General features: G+C 40.2%; 2 protein-coding genes and 1 long non-coding RNA gene across 5 annotated transcripts; 2 read left to right on the forward strand and 1 right to left on the reverse strand.

The window, feature by feature from the left end:
• Positions 1-1232: 1232 nt before the first annotated feature.
• Positions 1233-3037, reverse strand: LOC125340677. 2 transcript variants are annotated; one of them, XM_048332448.1, is made up of 2 exons: positions 2390-3037; positions 1233-1453 (listed from the first exon to the last, which is right to left on the reverse strand). In XM_048332448.1, the coding sequence occupies exons 1-2, from the start codon at positions 2862-2864 to the stop codon at positions 1413-1415; spliced, it is 516 nt and encodes a 171-aa protein (XP_048188405.1). In that variant the 5' UTR covers positions 2865-3037; the 3' UTR covers positions 1233-1412. The 2 variants fall into 2 exon arrangements, with proteins under 2 accessions (XP_048188405.1, XP_048188397.1); XM_048332440.1 differs by having other exon boundaries at positions 1233-2046; positions 2272-3036.
• Positions 3038-3558: 521 nt separating this feature from the next.
• Positions 3559-14230, forward strand: Zfand5 (zinc finger AN1-type containing 5). 2 transcript variants are annotated; one of them, XM_048332431.1, is made up of 6 exons: positions 3559-3698; positions 7326-7484; positions 7900-8011; positions 8651-8754; positions 11451-11576; positions 12609-14230. In XM_048332431.1, the coding sequence occupies exons 2-6, from the start codon at positions 7334-7336 to the stop codon at positions 12755-12757; spliced, it is 642 nt and encodes a 213-aa protein (XP_048188388.1). In that variant the 5' UTR covers positions 3559-3698; positions 7326-7333; the 3' UTR covers positions 12758-14230. The 2 variants fall into 2 exon arrangements, with proteins under 2 accessions (XP_048188388.1, XP_048188382.1); XM_048332425.1 differs by lacking the exon at positions 3559-3698 and adding an exon at positions 4809-4947.
• A 1188-nt stretch (positions 14231-15418) lies between these two features.
• LOC125340690 lies at positions 15419-16378 on the forward strand. Its single transcript, XR_007208807.1, has 2 exons — positions 15419-15726; positions 15935-16378. It is a non-coding gene; the product is annotated as an uncharacterized LOC125340690 (long non-coding RNA).
• Positions 16379-25052: the final 8674 nt, after the last annotated feature.

A 25052-nucleotide genomic window follows, 5' to 3' on the forward strand; every position in this document is an offset into this window, starting at 1 on the left:
GCTCACAAGGAGCACTTAGAAAATGGAATAGGGACGGTGAGTTGGTATGGCTTATAAAATGAAATTCTATGAAAGATAGTTTTGAGGGGCTGGGAATGTGGTAGAGTGTTTGCCTTGGATGCATGATGAAGCCCTGGGTTTGATTCCTCAGCACCACATAAACAGAAAAAGCCAGAAGTGGTGCTGTGGCTCAAGAGGCAGAGTGTTAGCCTTCAGCAAAAAGAAAGCCAGGGGCAGTGCTCAGGCCCTGAGTCCCAAGCCCCAGGACTGGCAAAAAAAAAAAAAAAGATATTTTTGAACAATTGATGGATGGTATCACATTTCAAGCACACCCAATTTTCTTTATTATCTTTAAAAAAAAAACATAAAATGGCTTCTTTTTGCTCAAGGCTAGCACTCTGCCACTTGAGCTTCTGGCTGTTTTCTATACATGTGGTGCTGGGGAATCGAACCCAGGGCTTCATGTATATGAGGCAAGCACTCTTGCCACTAGGCCATATTCCCAGCCCCTTATTATCCTTTTGTACAGCATTTGAGTTTAGGCCATAATATGAAGTCTGTCTGCATGATACAACAGGAATATTCTACTACACATTTTGTATATATGAGGGAAAGGGTGTTTTTGTAGTACTGGGAATTGAACCCAAGTGCCCTACTACTTGAGCTATGCCCAAGTCCATTTGGTGTGTTTATAAAGCAGTTTGTTATTAGAATTAAAATTTAGAATACCAGAAAACAAAAAATAAAGCCAAACAAAAACTTATTTGAAAGCAATTCCCTTAATCTGTTAGACTAGCAACATGAAACAAAGGCTTTTTAGCTTTCACCTTTCATCTTGACTAGAAGTCACCTGATGGCATGTATGGTAGAGTAAACCAATAGTTTTCAAACTTTGTATGAAAATCATCTGGAGGATGTGTTAAACAAAACACTTATGGTTGTGTCAGTCCTGAGTCTGGGATTGTATAGGTTTGGTTTTGAAGCTTAGAATTTGTTATTTCTAACAAGTTCTCAGTTAATGCTGATGGTGTTGGTCTGGGTACCACACTCTGAAAACTAATAGGAAATAGCTGCTAGAATCTTATCCCATCTATGCTTAATTTTAGCAATATTCTTGATTAAAAGTGTTATAGAGAACACTATAGTGGGCTGGGAATATGGCCTAGGGGAAAGAGTGCTTGTCTTGTAGAGAACACTATAAATGATTAGTGTAGAGCATGAATTATCAGTACTATATAACATATAGAATGTACACTGCCTAATGATTTTACTTTATTACCCCAGTTTTTTTTGCACTACTCTTCTTCAGGGATTATTTCATGGCATTTGTTATAAGTAAAATTCTGTGGGGTGGAAACCACTATGTTTATTTTTCTTCACAAGAAGACTCACCTCCACAACCTCCTTTGCCCTTAAGGGCTATCAATCCTCTTTAGTCCATATTCCCTTATCTTTACAAATGGAAAGAAAAACACCACCTTATCACAGTAAATTACTGTGATGAATTCACAGATTCTGAAGGGAAAATACTTGGTATTGAAGATGGTCTATAAACGGCAGCTGCTGTTTCTATTAACTTATTTATTAATAAATGCCAGTGGTCTTGAGATCAGTAACCCAATCTACTTAAATCTATAATAAATTGGTTATTAAAATAGCCTTGAAATTATTCTTAATGTTCAGTTTTGTTCCAGGTACTCTGCTTAACTATGGCAGAAAGCCATTTGGTTTATTAGTGTTGGTGCAGAACCCCAGAATGTGCCCCCTAAAATATACAATAATGCAAGAATCACCTAAATACAAGTTCTTGGGTTCCATCCTAGACTTACGAAAACTATATCCTAGGGAGGAGGCGGCAGAGTGGGTATGAAGGGCTAGAAATAGTCAACCACCCCCAGATGATTTATTATTATGACTATTATTATTAGCCACTTTGGGAAACGCTAAAAGGACTTCATACTCCATCCCAATGTCAGCTGATACAACCCCACACATCATTTCTATGTGTAATCCAGATCTATGTGTTTCCAGGGAATTTCACCAGTCCTTTCTTTCTTTCTTTTTTTTTTTTTTTTTTTTTTGGCCAGTCCTGGGCCTTGGAACTCAGGTCCTGAGCACTGTCCCGGGCTTCTTTTTGCTCAAGGCTAGCACTCTGCCACTTGAGCCACAGCGCCACTTCTGGCCATTATTTGTATATGTGGTGCTGGGGAATTGAACCCAGGGCCTCTTGTATGAGGCAAGCACTCTTGCCACTAGGCCATATCCCCAGTCCTTTCTGATTTAGTGATTTTACTTCGAGATGAAGCCCGCTCGGACCAGTGGAGACATCCATCAGTCGGATTTACTCTGTTTTCCGAGCCTCCCCTGGGAGAACTTCCCCCGGCTTCACCTCGGGAGGCGATCTCGGCCTCGGCCCTAGCTTGTTTTGCCCCTCCACTAGAACATTTCCTCAGGAGAACACTGGGTGCTTTGCTGGAACCGTCCATTTCCAGGGATTTTACAGAGACTGGCCAAAACAGTTTGTTCCGAACAGCGCCTCCCGGCCTGGCAAAGACCCGGCCGAGCGAGACGAGGCGGGCGCGCCTCTTCTGACTCGGCCCGGGCCGCCCGTGACCTTGGCGGAGCCCGCCCCGGCCCAGCCCGGAGAAGGGCGTCCAGGCGCAGCTGAACTTTGGAACCGAATAGACGAGGTGGCGGGGCGGGGGGGGGGGGGGAGGCCTCGTAAACAACCGTAGAGACGAACCCTTCTCCTTCCGGGTGGGGACGAGGTGGGAGGGCCGGGAAACCAAGCGTGAGAACCCAAAGAGGGTGGGAAGCGGGGGTGAGGCCAGAGCAGCGCCGAGCGAAGGTGGAAGGCCGACCATCACGTTAAAAATAGAAACGCACCAGCCACCGAACTCGCTCCACCCCAGGGCCGTGCGCCTCGCCAGTGACTCGGCTTGGCCAAACCGCGGTTCCACTACCCTCAGCCCCGCCCCTCGACCTTTCCCTCCGCCCAAGCCCTAGACTAAAGGGAGAGGAGGGCAGGGTCTAGCGCCGTGACGCCACCACGCTGCCGGCCGCCGCCGACGGGATTTTCGCTGACGCACAGGCCCCGCCCCCAGCCCCGCCCCCTTTCCCCTGGGCACGGGAGCGGGAGGGCGGGCCGGCGTCAGTCGGCCGGATCCACGGAGAGGAGTGCACCTCGGTCGAGGTTCGCTCGCTGCCGGGAGCCGCGCTGCTTCCCCGGCGGTGGCAGAAGCAACGGAGGACGTCTTCGGCGAGCTTTCTCGACGCCCAGACCTCGCGGCGCCGCGCTCTCCTTTCACCCTGCTTTCTGGACCCGCCCTACCTCCGGTGGAGACGTGAAGCGACGACCGGCGAACGCCTCCGAGAGCGTTAGCCGCCGCGGCCTCGGGTCCTTCCTCCTCCGCTCCCCGCCCTCCCCCCCCCTCCGCCGGCCCCGCGTCCCTCCTCCCCCTTCCCGAGCTCCAGCGTGTCCCGGCCACGCTCGGCGCTACTGCAGGAACAAAGGAGGACCCCGCGGCGGCGGAGGCGGCGGCGCCACCTCCGCCTGCGGCTCCGACTCGCTCCGTCCAGCCTGCAGCGTCGGCTCCGGGGCGCCCGGCTTCTGCCTTCCTGAAGGCCTCAGGCCCAGCCCCACCGCCCCGACGTCCGTCGCGCGCGAACTCGGCGTCTGCATCCGGGCCCTTCGCAGGGTGAGTGGTGCGGGGCTGGGGACAGGGGCCGGCTGTCGGGCCGATCAGGAGTAGGGACCGCAGGGCCTCGGGCCTTCCCGCGCTCTTCCGCACGGGGCCGCGAATGGCGGCGTCCGATGAGGGAGGGAGGAAGGGAGCTCGCCCGGGAGGCTCAGGAAGCACAAAGACGGAGGCGTCATCCGGTTAGTGGGCCGGTGCTCGCCCAGCCGCCTGCACTGCCGGGCCCGCACGGTCGGGGAACAATGCCCGCCGTGCAGCCTCCACGGGGCCGGTTCCCGAGTGGCTCGCGCCCTCGGCGATGGCGCTCAGCGTGGGCAGCCCGGCCCGGAGAAAACAAAGGCAGGCGGCGGAGGTGGCGGCTGCGCCCCCCCTTCCACTCCCCTCCTCCCGCCGGGCCCTGCCCCACGCCGCGCTCGCTACCCTGGTCTACCCTTTCCCGTGAGAGCCATTCGGGGCCGGGCCGGCGCGTGGCTGGGTCGGCGGCGGAGCTGCTTGCGGGCATGACTCAGTGGTTTTTAGAGAAGGCCCTGCCCGGCTTTCCGGTGTGAGGCCTCGGCTTGGAAGGGGGTTGGAGGGCGAGGGGGACGGGGGACCAGGGACCAGAACTTGTTCTAGATCGGCTGGAACCCGGAGACCAGGCTTGCATTTTGTTTTCATCGTGTTTTACTTCTTCCTACCTCGCCTCTCTACTCCCAGACCATTTCACGGTGAAACTGTGCACTTTACAAAACCTTTGTTTCCAGTATGTACATAGACGAGTATTAGAATTTTTAAAATAACTATTACTTGAACGCTTTCCACTCGTTTCCGAGATTTAGTTTGAAAAAGGATCCGGTTATCTATTGATTGAATCCCTCCAGAAAGGATTATTACCTGAGGTCATGTTTTAAGATGAAGTGGTATATAGGTCACAGGTCCCGGTTCCTACATTCGTCTCCAATAACTTAGACATTCTAAGATCCAACATAATTTTACTCTTTTTAAGATAATTATCAGGGGGACTCAATCCTGATCGGTGGGAATATGGCAATATTTTTCAAATTTCTTCCTTAACCACCCCCTCTGTGACGAATTTGTTTTAGTTTTCTGTTTTTGTTTCTTAGGCCCGATAGTAAGCCTTGAAAGAAGCTTTTAAAAATCTCTTTGGCAGAGGAAACTTCAGTAAGATTTGGAGAATAAAGAGTTGCCCAAGGTCACTGGCTTAGTTAGTGACAGATCCTAGAATTCTAGAACTCAGGGCTCCCCCCAGGTGAGTGGGTGGGTTGGGTTTTTTGGTTTTGTTTTGTTTTTGCCATCTTACATCTCATGCACCTAAAATAACTTGCATAGATGTAAAGCTATAGATTTAGAGTGGTTAGGTTATTTTACACACCAGGGTATTTTTGCAAAAATCTGAGGTAGAGCCACCACTTATTTTTTTAAAAAGTAGCGTACTCATCTGAGCCTAGTAAAGCTGATACATGAATGCTTATTTCTTGAAAAATTAATTTTTCTATACAAATGAATTCAATACCTCCCTCCCTTCCCCAGTAATTGCCACTTAATATAAGGGCTCTTTGTGCCTCCCTGCGCTCCATTTTCCTTAGTTTTGTTTTTAAAATAAACAACCTTGACCATTTTTTGGCTTTGGTGATGTGTTTATTTAGGTCTTATAGATTAGATTTGAAATTGGTCTTCAGTCTTTCATACTCTTAAAAAAAATGGGCAGCCTTAATGCTTTTTTTTTTTTGCTTATGTTAGATATATGGATGCTGCTTGGGATTGTGTAGGAGTTGGCAAGCTCTGAGATATAAATAGAAGCTGATTTCAGAGGCCCCTGTTGACTAGGCTTTATGTGAGAGAACCTCCATCCAGCTCAGCCTGTCACATTGCAGCCTTGTGACAGGCTGAAGCGCCCTCCCATGTGATCTCAGCTTCTGAGAAATATTAAGGCAAGCTGTACATGTGATGGCATTTATTTAAAAGCTGGCTTTCTAAAAGGGAAAACAAATCTAAGATGGGAAGCCATATAGAAGACAATCTGAGTCTGCACACGTGTTTTCAAGGTTAAATTCCAACGAATGGAAGGTTGTTATAGTTTCTCTGTTTTATTTCTAGGAATTTTTTTCAGATTGTCAGTCTTAAAATTCCGGCCAATATGCTTTTAAAGTCATAGCCAACTCACTGAGTATAGAAAGTAAGCTAGCATAATTCATAGGGTCGTTTTAAGAAATGGCTCACCTTTTTGTGCACCATGGGAATGAAAATACATACATAATTTACTGCTTGAATCATTTTTTTGCTCCTGTTCAATATTTTAAAACCTCAACTAGCAGTTGATTAAATTTCATAAGTGATGTTGAAATGTTTACCCTGCTCTAAATGAGTCAGCTAAACTATTTAAAGAGACAGTGTCAACCTAAATTAGTATTGTTCAAACTAAGTTGTATCTTGTACTTTTTACTTCACCCAAGCTTGAATTACTTTGAAATACAGTGGCCTTTTGCTTACAAAAGGAAAGAGATTGCTATCATTTCAATGTTTAGTGGAGCAATAGCATTCTGATGATGTCAAATTTGTTATAGCCTCCCTTTTCTGTAAAATTTTGGCAAGAGTTGATATGCATTAAAAAATACTTTAAAAAATTCAGTAGAGAGTATATTCCAGTATAATAGTTAGAAAACTGAGTGAACACAAGTTGTGTATAGCAGTTTCCCTTTAATTAAAAGCTCTCAAATACACAATTTTCTTTCAAAAGTAATGTCCCTTAATGTCTATTTTCTCTTAACCAGAGGAAAACTTGGTATATTTACTCTAACTTTTATACTATTTTTGTACTCATTTTAACAGGATTTCTGTAAAAGCCAAGGTATGCTTGCATAAAGTTTTCATCTAGTAACCTAGCAGCATTAAGTTAACCATTACTAAAAATGATGTTTTCATATTGCTTAATATATCAAATTCAACCTTAGGAAAATAATGGTTTTCAGTAGGAGGAAGACAAATGCTTATTGATACTCTGGCTGAGAAATTAATGGCTGGTGGTTGATGCTGTACACACATTTTTGTCTTTAATTGAATACAGATTGCAGATTGCCTGCCTTAGAGCAAAAATATTTGTGGCACAAATGTGTCCAAGTTTCAGATTTGATTAAAATTTAATCCTTATGACCAATAACATTTTCAAACATTGAAGACTAATAAGTAAAACCATCATTTTAGTAATTAAAGATAGAATTTCTTTATGTTCCTCAATTTCTTTCTTTTATAAAAGTAACAAAATACTGAGCTACATCTTTTACGGGGTTGGTCATGGGGTTTGAACTCTGGGATGAGCAATGTCTGTGAGCAGCTTGTTAGTGCTCTACCACTTTGAGCCACAACGCCACTTCCAGTTTTCTGGTGGTTAATTGGAGAGTGTCAGGCCTTCCTGCCTTAGCTGGCTTTGAACCTTGATCCTCACATCTCATCTATTGGGTACCTAGGATTATAGGCATGAGCCACCAGGTTAGATCTTTTTTATGATTAATACAATTTGGACGTTTGCTAGTTAGTGACAGACTTAATATTTGGAAATACAAAGGTACAGTGATTATTTTAGTGACTTAATTTCTGTTACTAATGTCTAAAATTTTGCTTTGTTCATAGAAGAAAACATGGCTCAGGAGACTAACCAGACCCCAGGACCTATGCTGTGTAGTACAGGATGTGGCTTTTATGGGAATCCTAGGACAAATGGAATGTGTTCTGTTTGCTACAAAGAACATCTTCAGAGACAGCAGAATAGTGGCAGAATGAGCCCAATGGGTAAGTTTCCAAGGAAAAACATACTTGAAGAACTTTGGTGGAAACAATATAGAGCCAAGAATGAGGGCCCAAGACTGAGAATTCTGAAAGTCCAAGGAGAGAAGACCTGAGAAGCACTTACATTTAAAGCAACATCCCAGTATTGATGTGACTGCCTCAGGAAGGAATACCTACAAGTATCTTCTAGCTTTTTTTGTTTTTTTTTTTTTTTTGAGGTGTTAAATGTTCACTGGATATAACTTCTTAATTTTTTTGTTTGGATGCTCACACTTCTTAAGTGTAGGATTGCAATGCAGTGAGAGTGCTTAAGTCACTAACCAATTGAATGCAGGTATTATTACTCATTAAGTCAATACTAAGCAAGCTTTTGTAGTGTTGATTTGTTATTTACAGATCTTTCATTTTTCTTACATAGGAACAGCTAGTGGTTCCAACAGTCCTACCTCAGATTCTGCATCTGTACAAAGAGCAGATGCTAGCTTAAACAACTGTGAAGGTGCTGCTGGCAGCACATCTGAAAAATCAAGGTAAGATGGAAGATTAGGGGGTATTACAGGAAGAGTGAATCAGGATGTCTGTTTTCTATGTAGTAATAAAAATGTTGATATATTAAATGCCCTTGGCTTTGTATTATGCTGTCAAGGGTTCCAGTGTTGTCTAATACCTCACTCTTGGGTCATTGAATGAATAAAGCTGTATATCAGAACATACTTCAGATTTTCTTCGAGAATACTGTTAGAAATGTGTGTTTGGTTTTTGTTTTTTTTAACAAAGAAAAAACTTGTTTCCATTTCTGGAGTAAATTACATATTTTTATTTCCTTGTAATTGAGCTTTAGGGACTGTACAGAAGGGAGACTGCAGACTTAAAATTCCACACAAGATGTTTTTGCACAGATGCTTCTTTTGTCCTTAGTTATAGGCACAGATAAAAATTCATTACTGGTTATAAGAGAAGATCTATACAAATATGCAGCCAGCGTTTATTAAATTACTTTATTCTCAACCATTTATGATGGGAATCTATTTTTTCCAAAATTTGAGGTTATCTAGTTCCATTTGATTATGTCGAAAATACACACAATTTAAAGTTGAACTGACAACTTAATCTCAAAAAGGAGTACTCTTAACATCTTTAAAAATAATTGTTTGCTTGAACTCAAATAGAAATGTGCCTGTGGCTGCCTTGCCTGTAACTCAGCAAATGACAGAAATGAGCATTTCAAGAGAGGACAAAATAACTACCCCGAAAACAGAGGTGTCAGAGCCAGGTATGCTTTTTGTTTAATACTAGTTCAGTTCTGGACTTGGTAGTATGAGAAAGAGTTGGTGGTGGGATTCTCTCCTTCCAATTGAAAGGCCAAAGAAAAGGAAGAGTTTATAAAAATACAGACCAAGCAAAGGACTGCAATCTTCAAGTATTTAGTTGTGTTCCTTACTCTTTACTTATCCCCTCATTACCCTCAGGTCTACAAATCAGCAAGTTTGTCATCTGGAGATTGTGTTGAACTTTACAGTTTCAAGGCCCTAAAGAATGCTTATAATAAAAAGTAACTTTAATCTTGGTATCATCAATGTATAGAAAAATTCAAGCAAGAGAATATACTGAATACCAGAAATTGAAAAAAAGTGGAGTTAGATATTCTGGGAGTTTTTTTTTTTTTTTTTTTTGGCCAGTCCTAGGGCTTGGACTAAGGGCCTGAACACTGTCCCTGGCTTCTCTTTGCTCAAGGCTAGCACTCTGCCACTTGAGCCACAGCGCCACTTCTGGCCGTTTTCTGTATATGTGGTGCTGGGGAATTGAACCCAGGTCCTCATGTATACGAGGCAAGCTCTCTTGCCACTAGGCCATATCCCCAGCCCTATTCTGGGAGTTTTAAAACTCATTAGAATTTTAAAACTCATCTTTTGTTTTCAGTAGGCAGTAACTAACCTTGAGGTTAAGCATATATTATAGCACAACTGGAAGTACCCATGTGGTAGCAACAAGACTGACTTAGAATTATCTGTGTGCACATAGTTTATTCATTCAAATCAATTTGTTGGTAGAATGGCAACTGAAAGCAACATAGAAACAAAATGGTGGTAGGAGCGATATAATTTGCTTTAAATTTTTTTTTAATCTTTTTTGGTAGTGAGGATCAAACCCATTGCACTTGCTAGGCAAGCACTTTGCCACTGAGCTACATCCCAGTCCTGTAGTTGATATTTTGAAATGAGTTTTTCATTCTTTTAATAAAACTGACTAAATTAGTATCTGTGCTTGTTTTACTCTATTTTATTTTATTTTGTCATTTAAGGTTAGAGAATAATTGTTATTACTTGATAGGCATTCTGTGGTCCAACGCTCTTAACCTTCAGAGTTTTTTCCCTCCCCCAACTTCTTCCTTTTATGTCCCGGGATTATTTACTGTTTTCAGGTAGGCAAGGAAATGACTACTACCCATACCCCTAATTACTTAAAACATCAGGAAAAGTTGTATTAAGGTTGTAATAGTGGCTTAATAGGAAAAAGAAGTAGGTAAGGGAGCATTTTGCTAATCCAGCTATTGAACATACTACTGTATGTAATATGCCAGTGCAATAAATTTGGTTAAAGTTGACCAGTCTACTTGCTCTAGAGGTTTGACTATGCTAATACTATTAGTCCTAGCATATTGTTTAAACAGTGAGATTTTTTTCTTAGCATTTCATATGTGCATTTGCTACTAGGATGTAGGTTAATATTAAGGATTTATGGTGTTTAAGAGATAATGGGGTTTTTTGGGGGGCTGGGGATAAGGCCTAGTGGCAAGAGTGCTTGCCTCGTATACATGAGGCCCTGGGTTCAATTCCCCAGCACCACATATATAGAAAACTGCCAGAAGTGGAGCTATGGCTCAAGTGGCAGAGTGCTAGCCTTGAGCAAAAAGAAACCAGGGACAGTGCTCAGGTCCTGAGTCCAAGCCCAGGACTGGCCAAAAAAAAAAAAAGAGACAATGGGGTTTTAAAAACAAATGATTTTTGGCATTTTTTTTGATCGATTAGTGGAAATATAGGCCTTAATGCGGTCAACAATTTTTGTACATTGTGACATTTTGTCATTGTCAAATGTGAGCTAAAACTTTGGGCTCTAATAAATGGAGATGTACTTTATATTCGTTAAAGTTAATAAAGTAGACATTTTAAAATACAAAGTATTCTACCTCTAGGGTGATTACTGTTTTATATCAAAATATCACAAACTCATCAGATTATTTGCTTGTCTTTAAAAGACAATTTGAAAAATCTTCCAATCAGCCATGGTGTTTGTACCACTTGAGTCCAGCCTTTCAGTAGGCAGCAGCAACAGTGGGTGAGGGGAGGGGAGGTTAGTCATGAGGTTGAAGTTACCTGGAACAGATTACCCTGTCTTAAAAATAACAAAAAAGTGACCAAATTTCATATACTTTCTGAAAATGACAAAATAATTACTTTGGAGCTTTGAGATTTTAAACTTGATTTAGGTATTAATAGTTTATCTTTGTCAAAACTGACTGCATCAAGTTTTTTTTTTCAGTGACTTACTGTCCAATCCATTTGGCAGCTATGTTACTGCAAAGTAATAAATTTGAATTGCCTTAAAAATAAGAAACGAATGTGAGGGGTAAAAAGCATTTTAGTATCTTTCAGGTCTTTAAAATGGAATTACACCTTTATTTTCTCATAAACTAGCTGTTAGACTGAGTTTCAAAAAATTTAGTCATAAAATTAGAGGAGCACTTATTATCATGGACTGGAAGGAAATTTTCTCACTGAAAGCCTAATAATAAGAGGAAAATGTTTAAGGTTCATATTTTAAGATTAAGTGCTAACCATACATTGTCTTAAGATGAATGACTTATTGATTCTCTGAATCTTACTGATTCTTTGGCTTTTTCTTTTTGTCTTAGATCATTTTCAGCTAGTGACTTCAAGACAATTTGTAATGTCTAACCTTATTTTTCAGTTGTCACTCAGCCCAGTCCATCAGTTTCTCAGCCGAGTACTTCTCAAAGTGAGGAAAAAGCTCCTGAGTTGCCCAAACCAAAGAAGAACAGATGTTTCATGTGTAGAAAGAAAGTTGGCCTTACAGGTACTAAGAACACATGAGATAATTATGTATATACTGCCTACAATTAACAAAGAAATCTTAGTCTTGGGCTTTCTCCATAGGGACTGATGAATCTTAAACAAAAACCTTAACTTTTAGACTCTGCTCAAAGGACAGAGATGGGGAATAATAGACTTATGAGCCCAGAGGAGTTTAATTTCAGTGATTACCACCATTTGGGTGCCAGTAGTTCATAACTATAATCAGTCTTAGCTACCTGGGAGCCTGAGGTTGAGAGGCCAGGCAAAACAGAAATTGTTGAGATCTCTATACAACAGAATATTGAATGTGGTGGTATGTACCTGTTATCCTAGGCAGATCATACTCAGGCAGGGTCCAGGAAGGAAATGAGAACCAGTCTCAAAAATAACCATTGAAGCCTCGGCTCTGGAGATAGGGCTTGGTGTTGAGACCTTGAGTTTAAACTAAGTACTGCTGAAACAAAAAAAATACTACCATTAAATTTGCTGTCAGATCATGATTATCATAAACCTCTAGCCTAAGTTTTTCTTTATTGGATTGATATTAAATAAAGCTTATCCTCTCTGATTCATGAAATTGTTCTAGATGCTTTTTGCTTGCTTTAACCATTTGTTATTTAACCCCATAAGGTTACGTTTTAAATTCAGGTCAGCCTGACTCCAAAACCTGTAACGTCTGAGAATCAATGGAAGGAAATTACCTCATAGGATTAGGCTAGTTGACAAATAGCCCATCTTACTTTATGTGGTTTCACTTAAAGCCCTTTCCTTCATAATCCCTGCTAAAGTTTGGAAGAAAAGACTAAAAATCATTAGTTACTTTGAAGTTTTTTTTTACCATGTTAAAGTTAAATTAAGCTCTTTCATGATTTAAAGTGACACTATCAAGAGTGGACATTCTTTAATTTTGCAAAGCAGTGAAAAAATACAGTTCCTTTTTTATAAAGTGACTAGGACTCTTCCTCTTCTCCCCCCCCCCCCCCTTTAAATGGTGACAGTTCCCAAGTGATAAAGCCTCTTCTTGTCTGTACAGGGTTTGACTGCCGATGTGGAAATTTGTTTTGTGGACTTCACCGTTACTCTGACAAGCACAACTGTCCATATGATTACAAAGCAGAAGCTGCAGCAAAAATCAGAAAAGAGAATCCAGTTGTTGTGGCTGAAAAAATCCAGAGAATATAAATTACTACTTGTGAAGAGACTGAAACTTTGTTTTTATTTTAATATATCGTAGGAAAACATTAAAGAGCAGATGCATGGCCATTTTCCTTTGATGTTCTCCAGAGTTTTACTTTACACTTGTCTGTCTTATAATTGATAATTTAGGATGTTTGGGTGTTTGTTACAGGCAGAATTGAATAGATACAGCCCTACAAAATGTATATGCCCTCCCTTGAATAAAATTGGATGAGAATCTGCACAGTAAATTGAAATGCAAAGATGGATAGGGACAAAATTTAGTTCCCGTGTGCCAAAAACCAATCTCTGCATGTTTGCAGCATACCTGCCTTTTGGGAATGTAATCAAGGTATAACCTTTGGCTAGTGTTACGTGCCTGTATTTTTTTTTTAAATGGTACACCAGAAAAGGACTGGCAGTCTACTTCTACCATAGTTAAACTCACCCTCTTAATTTCTACATGTTGCTGGAAAGCAGGAAGAAAGCCGTAAAAGAGGATCAGACCTTTCAGTGAAACCAGTATTTGGCGCCATACATAAGCCTGGTTAAATTGGTCTTCTAAAAGCTATCCTTTAAGACACTGCAAAAGGTAAACGTCGCAACTGGCTATAAGTAAAACCATCAAGCCAACAACAGGGTCTTGAGATAATCTTTGAAGCTTATCCTGGCCTGCACCAGAAGATACCTGCATTACTCTCATTAGTAAAAAGGTATAGCACAGAACTGCACTAGGATTGATTTGTTTACAAGAAGAAATTAGAACTCTACACGTTTGGTTTCATATGCAGCAGCTTTATTGAAAAACATGCATCTGATTTTTAAGTTGCAAAGGTATCTGAACAGTTAATTTTTCACATGCATCTTTTGTTGAATGGTTCAAGAGAGAATGTTTATAAAGCTTTTTAAAGACTTCAGTTTTTAATGTAACTGTACCCTTCTGCATGGAAAAGCATAACCAACATGGCTGCAGTAGACTTAGTGGTATCCAGCACCACTTGCGGAGGGCTGCTTTATCATATTAATTGTACTTGGGTGTAGGACTCTATAGTGTTCTTGGGTGTATTGCATGGGCTGCATTATCTACAGCATTGTACAATAACAACTAGAAAAGGCAGTATACTTCACTGATGCTTGTCTGGTAATATCACTTCTGTGTTATAATGGAAGGGTTTTTGTGATGTATGAAACGTGTTTTTTATATATAAATGAGTATAGTTAGATTAGTGTTGTGGTAATGCCTGTTTTCATCTGTAAATAGTTATGTATGTACACAGGGCACATTTCTGATTTATTGTAGTGTTCAGTCATTTTTTCAAAGCATTCAGTTTTGCTTTCAATTTTATGTACCTTAGTTCTGAGTTAGATTTACAGATGTGTACAGATAGTTCATATTTATGTATTGCACATAATCATGCTATTCAGCATTGATGCTATATTGTATTATGTAAATAATAAAAGCCATGTACAGAGGGACAATTCCACTTGTTTATTGGGTTTTTAAGCCTTAGAGTCCTAGTAGAAGGTTATAAAGTAGAAAACGTTTTATATTCATTCAGCTTTATAGTTGCATATGTAGAATTTACATGGCTACGAAACTTTTCCATTGTCATCCTTGAGTTCGTATGTGGCCAGGTGGGAAACATGAAATGATGTTGGAAACATTTTCAGGAATGATACATGATTAGCAATTTTTAAAGAACTGAATAGGCGCCTTTAGGATCTGAACAGTCTTAAAACTTGAGAACAAAATTAAATTTAAATAATGAATTGCCTGTACATCCCTTTCTCATGCTGTGCTTTTTTTTTTTTTTTTTAACCAGTGGTTTGTGACGAAAATCCTGTAAAGTGTATATGGCTTTGTTTATAGGAATAATTGTTTCAATTGCTGCTTGGGCTTTGCTTCTACTGTCTGTATAGATGGAACCACGTATTTGGTCTTGTGCAGAAGTTGTACTAAACAGTAAAGATTGAGCAAGCGGTAACTGTTACATGCCAGGTTTGCCCACAGGACAACTAAATCAAGAAAAGAACCATTGCTTCTCAGGGATTACTTGGGGATGGAAATGTTTAACCCAGGTTCACTTTTGTCTGTCAGTTCTACTTTTGCTTCAAATGGAGATGTGCTGAGTGTGAAGAAGAGTTGAGTAGTAGAGGGGAAATTTAGTATTTTAATGTTAGGTGACTTTACTGCCTCAGTTCACTGTCAAAAATACTTGTAGTTTAACATTTTGTGGTGAGGATTGAACTTCTGGGCCTTGAACATGCTAGGCACTTTACCATTGATTTATATCCTCAACTTTTATTTCAAATCTTAGGCATTTTGAAGTTACAGACTTAGAACATGATGGACCCTCAAACTCAATGAAGATAGTAGCAACAGATTGTAGTAAATGTTCACATCACTTTTTAAAGTAGATTTAGTTTAAGACCACCTAACACTAGACGGGAACCAAAGTATGAAGCACCTCGGAAGACTTGGGTTTAGACCTGAATGTTTGTTTTTTGGTTTTTTTTTTTTGGCCAGTTCTGGGCCTTGGACTCAGGGCCTGAACACCATCCCTGGCTTCTTCCCACTCAAGGCTAGCACTCTGCCACCTGAGCCAGAGCGCCCCTTCTGGCCGTTTTCCGTATATGTGGTGCTGAGGAATCGAACCGAGAGCTTCATGTGTAGGAGGCAAGTGCTCTTGCCACTAGGCCATATTCCCAGCCCCTCTGAATGTTTCTTTGGAAAACGGGCTTTTTAACTTTGGAACGCTAAGGCATTAAGACTACCATATTTCCCATTATAAAATTGAACAAATCTTTAGCTCTTAACACCCAAAAGGTTTTGCCTAGGACAGGCCGTGGTGATATAAATTAAGTGTGGTCCTTTTTTTTAAAAAATCTAACCTGACACCAGGCCTCATCTGTAGAGCTGGAGTTTGAGACAGTCTTGGCTACCAACACAGGCTAATTCCTAAAGGAAAGTTTGTGTTTGGTTTTTTGCCAGTCGTGGAGCTTTGGACTCAGGGCTTGAGCACTGTTCCTGACTTTTTTTTTCCCTCAAAGCTAGCACTCTACCACTTGAGCCTCAGGTCCACTTCCAGCCTTTTCTGTTTATGTGGTGCTGAGGAATCCAACCCAGGGCTTCATGTATGCAAGGCGAGCACTCTATTGCTAAGCCATATTCCTAGCCCCAAGTTTGTGTTTTAAACTACGTTAAGGTCAAAGTCATGCACCCTTAAAACCAAGCCATCATCTTGGGCATGTTACTGTTGGCCTGCTTTGTTAATGAGACTGGTAACTATAAAGAAGTGTGAAGAAACCACTGAAGACTGCCTGTCATTTACTGCTGTTAATCTACATTAATCTGAGAATGTGAAGAGAAATTTGAGAATGCAGTGGATTATACCAAGCTGTAGTGAAAATGCAAAGATCTGTAACTTTTGAACTTGTTTTTAAGTGATTGGATTCCCTCTTAAGACTCTTTTCAAGTGTCTGCATTAAATAAAGTTCCTAGCAAATAGCTAAAACTGGGTAAATGTCTACTAACATAATAGCAAGTTAAGTATACTGTTGACTTATTTTTGGTCCATAGTAAATTCATACTGTTCCAAAATAAATTTATTGGTGTATTGAGAAGCATCTGCATCCTGTCTTGTACCCTGTGCTTCAAGAGATTTACATTTGTTTTTGGTAAATTTCCATATTTAGGAAGGTTGTTTTAGTCTCTTCCACTTTGTAAGCATTTGGCTATGTACAATATAGTTGGCACCTTTACTTGAATGTGAAGTCTTTATGTTGCATTCTGTTCACAGTTTTAGTGTGATGTTCCTGATTTATTAGTAAGACTGTCCTTAAATACCCTCAAAGTATGAATGATATAGACTTTAAATGATTTTCACAAAGCAATTTTTCATGTTTGTACAATGTGCTTATAAAGCTTTCCCACATAGAAATGCTAGTTTTTGGTATGTGTTTCTCTAGAGTAATTTCTGTTACAGTCCTACAAGTACAATATTTTGTGGCACGAATGCAAATCTATTTTCACACCCCAGCCCTTTTAGAATGGGTACTGATGTTGCTAAGATTGTTTTTTGGTGTTTTGCCAGTCTTGGGGCTTGAACTCAAGGCCTGGGCACTGTCCCTGAGCTTTTGCTCAAGGCTAGCATTTTACCACTTGAGCTACAGTGCCACTTCTGACTTTTTTTGTGATACTGAGGAATCGAACCCAGAATCCAATGCTAAGTTTTATGTAATTAACAGCAAATTAATGGAAATTTTATTCGAATATTTTCTTACTTTCATTGACAGTGTCACTACAGAACCTCAGACTAGATATTTGAGAAATGTATCCAGCTGTTCAAGAGTTGAGGTCCTTTGTCAACTTAGACGTTAGTGAGAAAGCTGACATCAAATTTGTGGTCGAGGAACTTAATGTTTTTGGAGCTCAGCCAGGTTGGTGTGTGTGTGTGTGTGTGTAATACTAGCCTGCTTGTGCTCAATTTAAACAGTGTCTAAGTAAATGTCTTAGACGTCCTGTGTATTTCATCCACAACAGATACCTATTCCTGGCATCCTAACATGCTTCTGCCCTCTTGTCCTTTTTTATGACTAACAGGATGTCTAAGCATGGACAATACAATACCACACATATATATGTACATATATGTGTGTATATACACATACACATATATACATATATACACACATATATACATATATGTATATATGTGTATGTGTATATATATGTGTACATATATACACACACACATATCTTTGGCATTACATCTACCCTTGTGTGAAAAGAAGCACTTTTAATTCCTATGAGAAAAGTACTTAACTGAATTGGTGTCTCCTTCAGAAACCCCTCCTAGATGTTCCCCATGGCAATGGTTTAGACAATTACATGATAGAGATATTTGCCTCTTAATGTTATGCTTTGCAGTAATCATTGCTATGTGAAAAGTCATGAGTGAAATACATAAAGAATGATTAACATCTATTTAGTGTCTGTAATGTCCATAAACAAGTGCTAAAAAAAAAACCCTGTGTTTAGATAACTTTATTTTTAGCTGCACTTAGATTACTTGGTTGGCTTGAAGATTGCATATGTTTTATAACTGTCATGATTATATCACATGAGAAATAGTGTGGCATGTGACTTCATGCTCAATAAACAAAGCAAGTGCAGACATCAAAACATTTTGCATTCATATTCAGGCAGGGCTCTTCAGTATTTAGATTACAAGCATGTTTGAAACTTGGAAAGAGTAAGGCTTTTGAAATGAGCTAAAGTAGCTTTATCAGTTGCTTGGTAAATTGGGACTCTTGCTAACAGCAAATGTGTTAGTAACTATGGTGTCCATTCTGTTAAAAAAAAAAAGTAGGCATAACCAATATGTAATAATACTAAAAAGGAGGATTACACCAGTTAAAAATACTTTGTGAAGTTCTAAGAAGGAGATTTTGCTATTCTAGTATATTTGAATTAGTTTGAAGTCAAAACATTTATTTTTATCTGTCCTATCTTATACGGTGATGAATTCTAAACTCTGATTTTATTGGAAAATATTTTATAGGAAAATGACTTTCAACAAAGTATGAATCTAAAGCTTTATGTTAATACCATGATACAATTTTTCCTCTTAAGGTTCTTACAATTTCCTGAATATTGGGTAACACCTGCTAAGAACAGTAAAGTTGAAAGCTAGAAATGGTGTGAATTTGCTCCTAGGAAACTTTGAATGGGAATTCATACTCCAGTATCATGTTTTATTTCATTAGCTTTTAGTAATAGCCATTAAATCCCTTGAGTTGATATGTAGCCATTCTTGTTTGGTGTGTGTGTGTGTGTGTGTGTGTGTGTGTGTGTGTGTGTGTGTGTGTGTGTGTGTGTGTGTATCTTGAATGAAATACAGCCACTGTAAGAACAAAGAATGGCTAGAAAGTACTTGCTACAGAAAACCTAAGTGCTTTAGGATTTGACTTAAATGCTGACTTAACATCTCAAACTACTTTCTGTCCAAGTTAGAAGAGTTTCTGACAATTCTGAAGTAGAGAGGGAATAGCCACATTAAAAACAGTAGCCAGGCACTAGTGGCTTAGGTCTGTAATCCTAACTATCCAGAAGGCTGAGGTTGGAGGATCAGGTTCTCAGGGACAGCACCCAGGCCCTGACTTTGAGCCCTAGGGCTGGCACCAAAAAAAAGAATTTAGTGTAATCCATTATGCCAAATGGTGTCACTTCAATATGTAATCAAGATAATTTGTAATTGTATTATCTTTAGTTTTTTTGAATACATCCCAAGACTAGTCACGGTTCAATTGCTCACTGGTCACGGGGCTATTGGCTTCTATTATATAGTTTAGGGCTAGATGCTATGTAGGCATCTTTAAGGACCTTTAGCAAATTGTTAACAGCTCATCAAATCTGCCCAATTATGTGCAGCCCTTACACAGAAGTCCTTGGATTGGTTTGAAAATAATACTTGGTGCTGAATTACAGCATTTTGAACTTAATGTTCAGTGGCATATATTTTTATGGAATCAATAGGTGCCTCTTAAAATAGCCTACCTTACATGTATGATACCTGCTAGTTGGAAGCAAATGAAAAAGTTGAAATTGTTGCAAGGGGGTTCTCATGGTTTGTATTTGTGGAAGACTATGTCATCTACCAGGAAGCCCAAAGAAGGTACTTCGAACTGGAACAATTACTCACTCTTATTCTTGGATCACACTGAAACATACAGGCAAGATATTGTATTTGGGGGCTGGGAGTATGGCCTAGTGGCAAGAGTGCTTGCCTCGTATACATGAGGCCCTGGGTTCGATTCCTCAGCACCACATATACAGAAAATGGCCAGAGGTGGTGCTGTGGCTCAAGTGGCAGAGTGCTAGCCTTGAGCAAAAAAGAAGCCCGGGACAATGCTCAGGCCCTGAGTTCACCGCCTAGGACTGGCCAAAAAAAAAAAAAAAAGATATTGTATTTGATTCTGACAGCATCTTTTTTTTTTTTTTTTTTTTTTTTTTGGCCAGTCCTGGGCCTTGGACTCAGGGCCTGAGCACTGTCCCTGGCTTCTTCCCGCTCAAGGCTAGCACTCTGCCACCTGAGCCACAGCGCCCCTTCTGGCCGTTTTCCATATATGTGGTGCTGGGGAATCGAACCGAGAGCTTCTTGTGTAGGAGGCAAGCTCTCTTGCCACTAGGCCATATTCCCAGCCCCTGACAGCATCTTTTGGTGGCCTGATCATGCTGCATGTGAGCACTCAGGATCCATAGTTTGGACTTTCACAGAGGTCACCAACTACTAAATGGCCCATGCTAATTCTATAACTGAGAAAATAAACTGTTTTGTGAGGATGAGTGGTTAGAGATCTGGCTTAATTTGGTGTATCACTAGGCTTGGCTCATTTAAAGCTGAGAGTTTCTGTCTGTGACCTCAGCACTAGGAAGATGGAGATAGGATTGAGAGCTCCCTACTAGCCTGTTCCATATTGTGATACTGTGAAATCTTGTCTCAGAACACACACACACACACACACACACACACACACACACATTTACTTGAATACTCATGATAAAATACCATATGAAAACTGTAACTGTTGTAAAGTATATTTTTCATTCCAGAGAAATCAATGAAGCAGATGATTGCTAAATGCTGGCTTTAAAATATGTCATTCAAAAACAAACTGAAAAAATTATTTAACCTTATCAAAGTGCCTTTATCTATCCAGACTTTAGGGATTAGAATGCTGTGTGTAGTACATTTAATAGTATTTAGCACATTGCAGCAGCTGAGTACAGATTGTTTTGTTCTGTGACAGGATCAAAACTATATCATCTGTGTTGGCCTCCAATTGAGAATCTTGCCTCAGCCTCCTGAGTGCTGGAATTACCTACGTGCAACACTATCCCTAGCTTTGCATATTATTAACCCATGTAAAAGGCTTTGTTCACAGAAGTGTAAGAGGTCTGATTCTGACCTCTGGAGTCAGATAAGTCTTTTTGTAATTAACTGAAATTCATTTGGTGGAATAGAAATATGTTGTGGTCACTTGTTACTGTATAATACTTGGAGTTTTTAAACTGCAGTACATAAATTCCTGAAACTGTGTGCTAATTCTTTTGGTAGACACAGAGCTTCAGGATCTCAGTGGCCCTCTGATGAAGTTGCACGAGTGTTTTCAGATGAAATTAAGTGTTTCACAATCCAACTGTATCAAAGTGACCTTGTTTCTCTCAGACAGTATTAGAGAAAACTAATACTGTTATTTTTATCTTGTTAGAGGCAGCAGTGTGGTGCCATCTACTGAAGGAGGAAATGAGTTGTTAGGGCATGTACATGGTCCCCTGCTTGATCCTGTTTGCCTTCCGTTTTCTTAATATTCCTCTCCAATACAAACCAGGGGCCCAATAGGACATGTTTTGCATAACACCAAGCCAAGAAATGAGAGTTGTCAATGTCACCATATGTACTGATTATCATTCTTGTAATTCTAACTGGCTTCTATAGCCTTGGCTGAATTGGCAGGGCACTATTCTATGTAGGAGATAGAAACCAAAACCATCCTTTCCAACTGTTGTTTCCAGACTAAAATAATACAGAAGTTAAATTGGGTATGAGTCTATCATTAATGGATCCCTCTTCTGACATATACTTTCTTAAACCAGCCTGCTATTACCAGAGGCCAATCTTAGATCAATCTTTGAAGTTCTTCTAATCCCTCCTAATCCATTGATCCAGATGCTGAAAATGGATGAGATTTCATTAAATCATGCCTATGAGTGAAAAAGTTGCCTAAATCATTTAGCAAAGTCATCCTCAAACCTGTGGATTACCAAAACCAATGTGGGTGCTCAACATACATGTATTCTTGGGCCTCAGTTTATTCCAAGTGAATCAGAATATGTGGAGGAATCTATATTTGACAGTTCTCTACATGATTCTGGGGGATGGGGGTGGTGTTTGTTTTGTGTTTTCTGGTTTTTGCTAGTCCTGGGGCTTGAACTCGGGGCCTGGGCACCATCCCTGAGCTTCTTTCGCTAAGGCCAGCACTTTACCACTTGAGCCACAGTGCTACTTCTGGCCTTTTCTGTTTATGTGTTGCTGAGGAATAGAACCCAGGGTTTCATGCGTGCTAGACAAGCACTACCACTAAGCCACATTCCCAGCCCATGATTCTGCTTTTAAACATATTTGAAAGACACTTAGAATATACTAATCCTGTCCCTACAGCTAGAATGATACAGCAAAAGAGAAGTGAATTTGGATCATTCAGTGGCTCAGATATGTGAACTATTATAAAATATAGCTTTTGGTACCTTGTATTACCCTCGCTTTAAACTGCATGTGTTATGGTTGGGGTCTGGAATGTTCCCCCAAAAGCTCCCATGTTCTAGGTTTGGTCTTCAGTGCAACATTGTTCAGATTTGGGGCCTCTGAGATGTGGTTGTTATTATAATGAGGTCTCTAACCTAACCAATGGATTAAGACATAGATAGATGGAAGGGACTACTGGGAGGTGATGGGAACTGTAGGAAGTGGAATCTATTTGGAGGAAGCAGTTCAATAGAGGGCATACCCTTGAAAGGGTATAGCTTAACCCTGGTCTGTTGCTTGCTGTCTCTCTTTGCTCTCTGATAGCCATAAGGGAAACAAATTTGCTTTTCCATGCCCTATACTGTGATGCTCTGCCTCATACCACAGCTCAGAAACAACACAGGCCCAGGACTTAAATCTCTAAAGTAATTGGCCAAAATGAATCTTCCTTTTTAATTTTTTTGTGCTGGTCCTGGGGCTTGAAGTCAGAAGTGCTGTCCCTGAGATTTTTTGCTCAAGACTAGTGTTTTATCACTTGAGCCACAGCCACACCTCCACTTTTGGATTCTTTTTTTTTTTTTTTTAACTAATTGGAGTCTCCTGAACTTTTATGCCCTGGTTGGCTTGGCCCTGCAATCCTCAGACCTGTTTCCTGGGTAGATAATATAACGTGAGTGAACCACCAGCACCAAGCAAATCTTTCCTTCTATAAAAGAGTTTTCTCAGATGTTTTGTTACAGTATTAGAATCTATACATGCATAGAATCACATTAGTTTTACAAAATGGTGACACAAAACCAAGCACACTTGGATTTTAGCCTTATGGTTTCTTCTCAAGCCTAACTCAGACATTTTACCTAGAAAGATCTAAAAAGTAATATTTGTTCATATTGTTCCTTGGCATTCTGTCAAATGTAGCACTAAAACTCATACCAGTACTCCACCCATTTTACCTGCTTCTTCATTTATACTAGTTATTTACCATCCTTAAAAGAAAGCTATTTAAGGCTTTAGTCACTCTCCCCACTCTGGAGAAAGGTTAAAGAAAGGCAGTAGGAATAAATAATCACATTTCAGCTCAACTGTATGAGTTACCTAGAAAAGTTGAGCAAGAATCTAGGACAAAGAAATCAGTCTCCCGCAAACCCATTTCCCAGTCTTCCTGGCACTACTTCAGGATCTTGTTGAAAAGCATTTTCAGAACAATAGGCACCCATTTCATTAAAAATAAGTACATAATCAAAAGATAGGTATAAACATCTAGTTAGGTCTTGGCTTCATTCCTCTAAATGCATGCCAGGGCCACATAGGCACATACTAAGAAATAATAAAAATTATTGAAATGGCTTTGGTCACAAGAGATAAAGGATAGAGAAGCGTGCTTCTTGATCTTCTCATGACATGCATGGCAAGAGCACTAATGCTAGAGTGAGACAGAGAAGATTTTAATGGACATCTCTTACTGAGAAATGTAACAGGAAAAAAAAATTAAAGACCCTTGAAATTCAGTTGACCTGGAATCCGACCTTTGTTTCCATCCTATTTGTGTAGTTTGGACAAATTGTTTAATGCCTATGTTTCTTCAGCAAAGTGTGCCTTTCTTTTTCCCCATTAAGTAAAATTGCATCCAAAGAGCTAAGCAGTATATTTGCCCACAGACTACTGATGCTCAAAACCGTGTACACACTTTTCTTTGCCTCTTTACCTTCGTATGTCCTTCCCTACTCCTTGGCCCAAGATAAGAAAGACGAGCTGGGAAGGAGTATAGGAGACAACAAAAACAAGTTTTCTGATGATAATGGCATAAACAGAACTAATCATCTCCCTCCTATGGAAGGAAAGGGCTCTAATCATTGAGAAGAACTCTGGAAAGCGCCTCTGATGAACACTTACCTAAGTGAGCAATCAGTGTTGCAAGTCCAGGCCTTCAAGCTACTGGAGCTCAAGATGGGCGGAGCTAGGGGGGGGGTCTAGGTAGACTTTAGTAAGATGTTCAGAAGGCTCCTTGCCGTTCCAACTTCAGAGAGTAGACTTCAGAAAGTGAGTCACAAAGGGGCAAATATAAACAAATTAGGCTGAATGACCACATGCATGATAAAAGAGCGCTCCTTGAGATATGATGACCTACTGAGGGGAAGGAGGAAGGATAAGTTATTGTGACATATGTTACAACTACTTACTGGCTTCATTACAGTCTTCTTGGAGCTTTCTTTGTTTCCCTGTCTTGTGATTTGAACTCAGGGCCTGGGCCCTGTCGCTGAACTTCTTTTGCTCAAGGCTAGTGCTCTGCTAATTTGGGTTTCTTCTGAGTAGTTCATTGGAGATCAGAGTTTCATGGAATTTTCTGCCAAGGCTGGCTTTGAATTGTGAGCCTCACCACTGGTACCTGGCTTCTTAAAGCTTTTAGACCTGAGTATTTCCTAGATGCCCCACCATTTTGGAGTTTGTGTTGACAGCACTTCCCAGGTGACTTGTATTAAATGGACTACCATGCACTTCAGTGTAACCTTAGTTGAAAATTATCTGTAGCTGCCATCTCACAGGATCCTTAATAGAATTGAACAGGATTTGGCTTTATATACCAAACCAGGGTCAACTCTTTTAAAAAATCCTCTTTATCCTAGAGAAATGTATCACAGTACTTATTATTTGAACAGACAGGTTTAATGTGCTATTTCCTACCTGGGCTACAAAAATCAAGCCAATGAGAATCACTGACTTTTTTTTTTTTCTTATAATACAATCCCTAGTGGGAAGCCTGGAAATTGAAAGCAACAGTTAATCATTTCCTTAGTGAAGTTAATAATTGAACTTACAACAAAAGCCATAAATTATACACTCATAGAGTCATAACCCCACTATAAGAGCTTAATGATTCTTCTGTATGAGCTGACGGTGAAAGTGTCTTACATTTAGCAGATGTAAGCAAAAAGGGCAGTTCTAGAAGCAGTCAGACATTTTTCAGCTTTCTTACTTAGCTGGCTTTCTTTTTC

This window comes from Perognathus longimembris, chromosome 1, assembly GCF_023159225.1.
Source record: "Perognathus longimembris pacificus isolate PPM17 chromosome 1, ASM2315922v1, whole genome shotgun sequence".
Taxonomy (NCBI): domain Eukaryota; kingdom Metazoa; phylum Chordata; class Mammalia; order Rodentia; family Heteromyidae; genus Perognathus; species Perognathus longimembris.

What these genes read in the sequence shown, in the direction of transcription:
- LOC125340677 (XM_048332440.1), bottom strand. Translation starts at nt 2,864, where the DNA reads ATGGTCGGCCTTCCACCTTCGCTCGGCGCTGCTCTGGCCTCACCCCCG. An exon ending in AAAATCACTAAATCAGAAAG is followed by an intron (nt 2,047 to 2,271) that starts GACTGGGGATAT and finishes AAAGAAAGAAAG; the next exon opens with GACTGGTGAAATTCCCTGGA.
- Zfand5 (XM_048332431.1), top strand. Translation starts at nt 7,334, where the DNA reads ATGGCTCAGGAGACTAACCAGACCCCAGGACCTATGCTGTGTAGTACA. An exon ending in TGGCAGAATGAGCCCAATGG is followed by an intron (nt 7,485 to 7,899) that starts GTAAGTTTCCAA and finishes TTTCTTACATAG; the next exon opens with GAACAGCTAGTGGTTCCAAC. An exon ending in AACAGAGGTGTCAGAGCCAG is followed by an intron (nt 8,755 to 11,450) that starts GTATGCTTTTTG and finishes CTTATTTTTCAG; the next exon opens with TTGTCACTCAGCCCAGTCCA.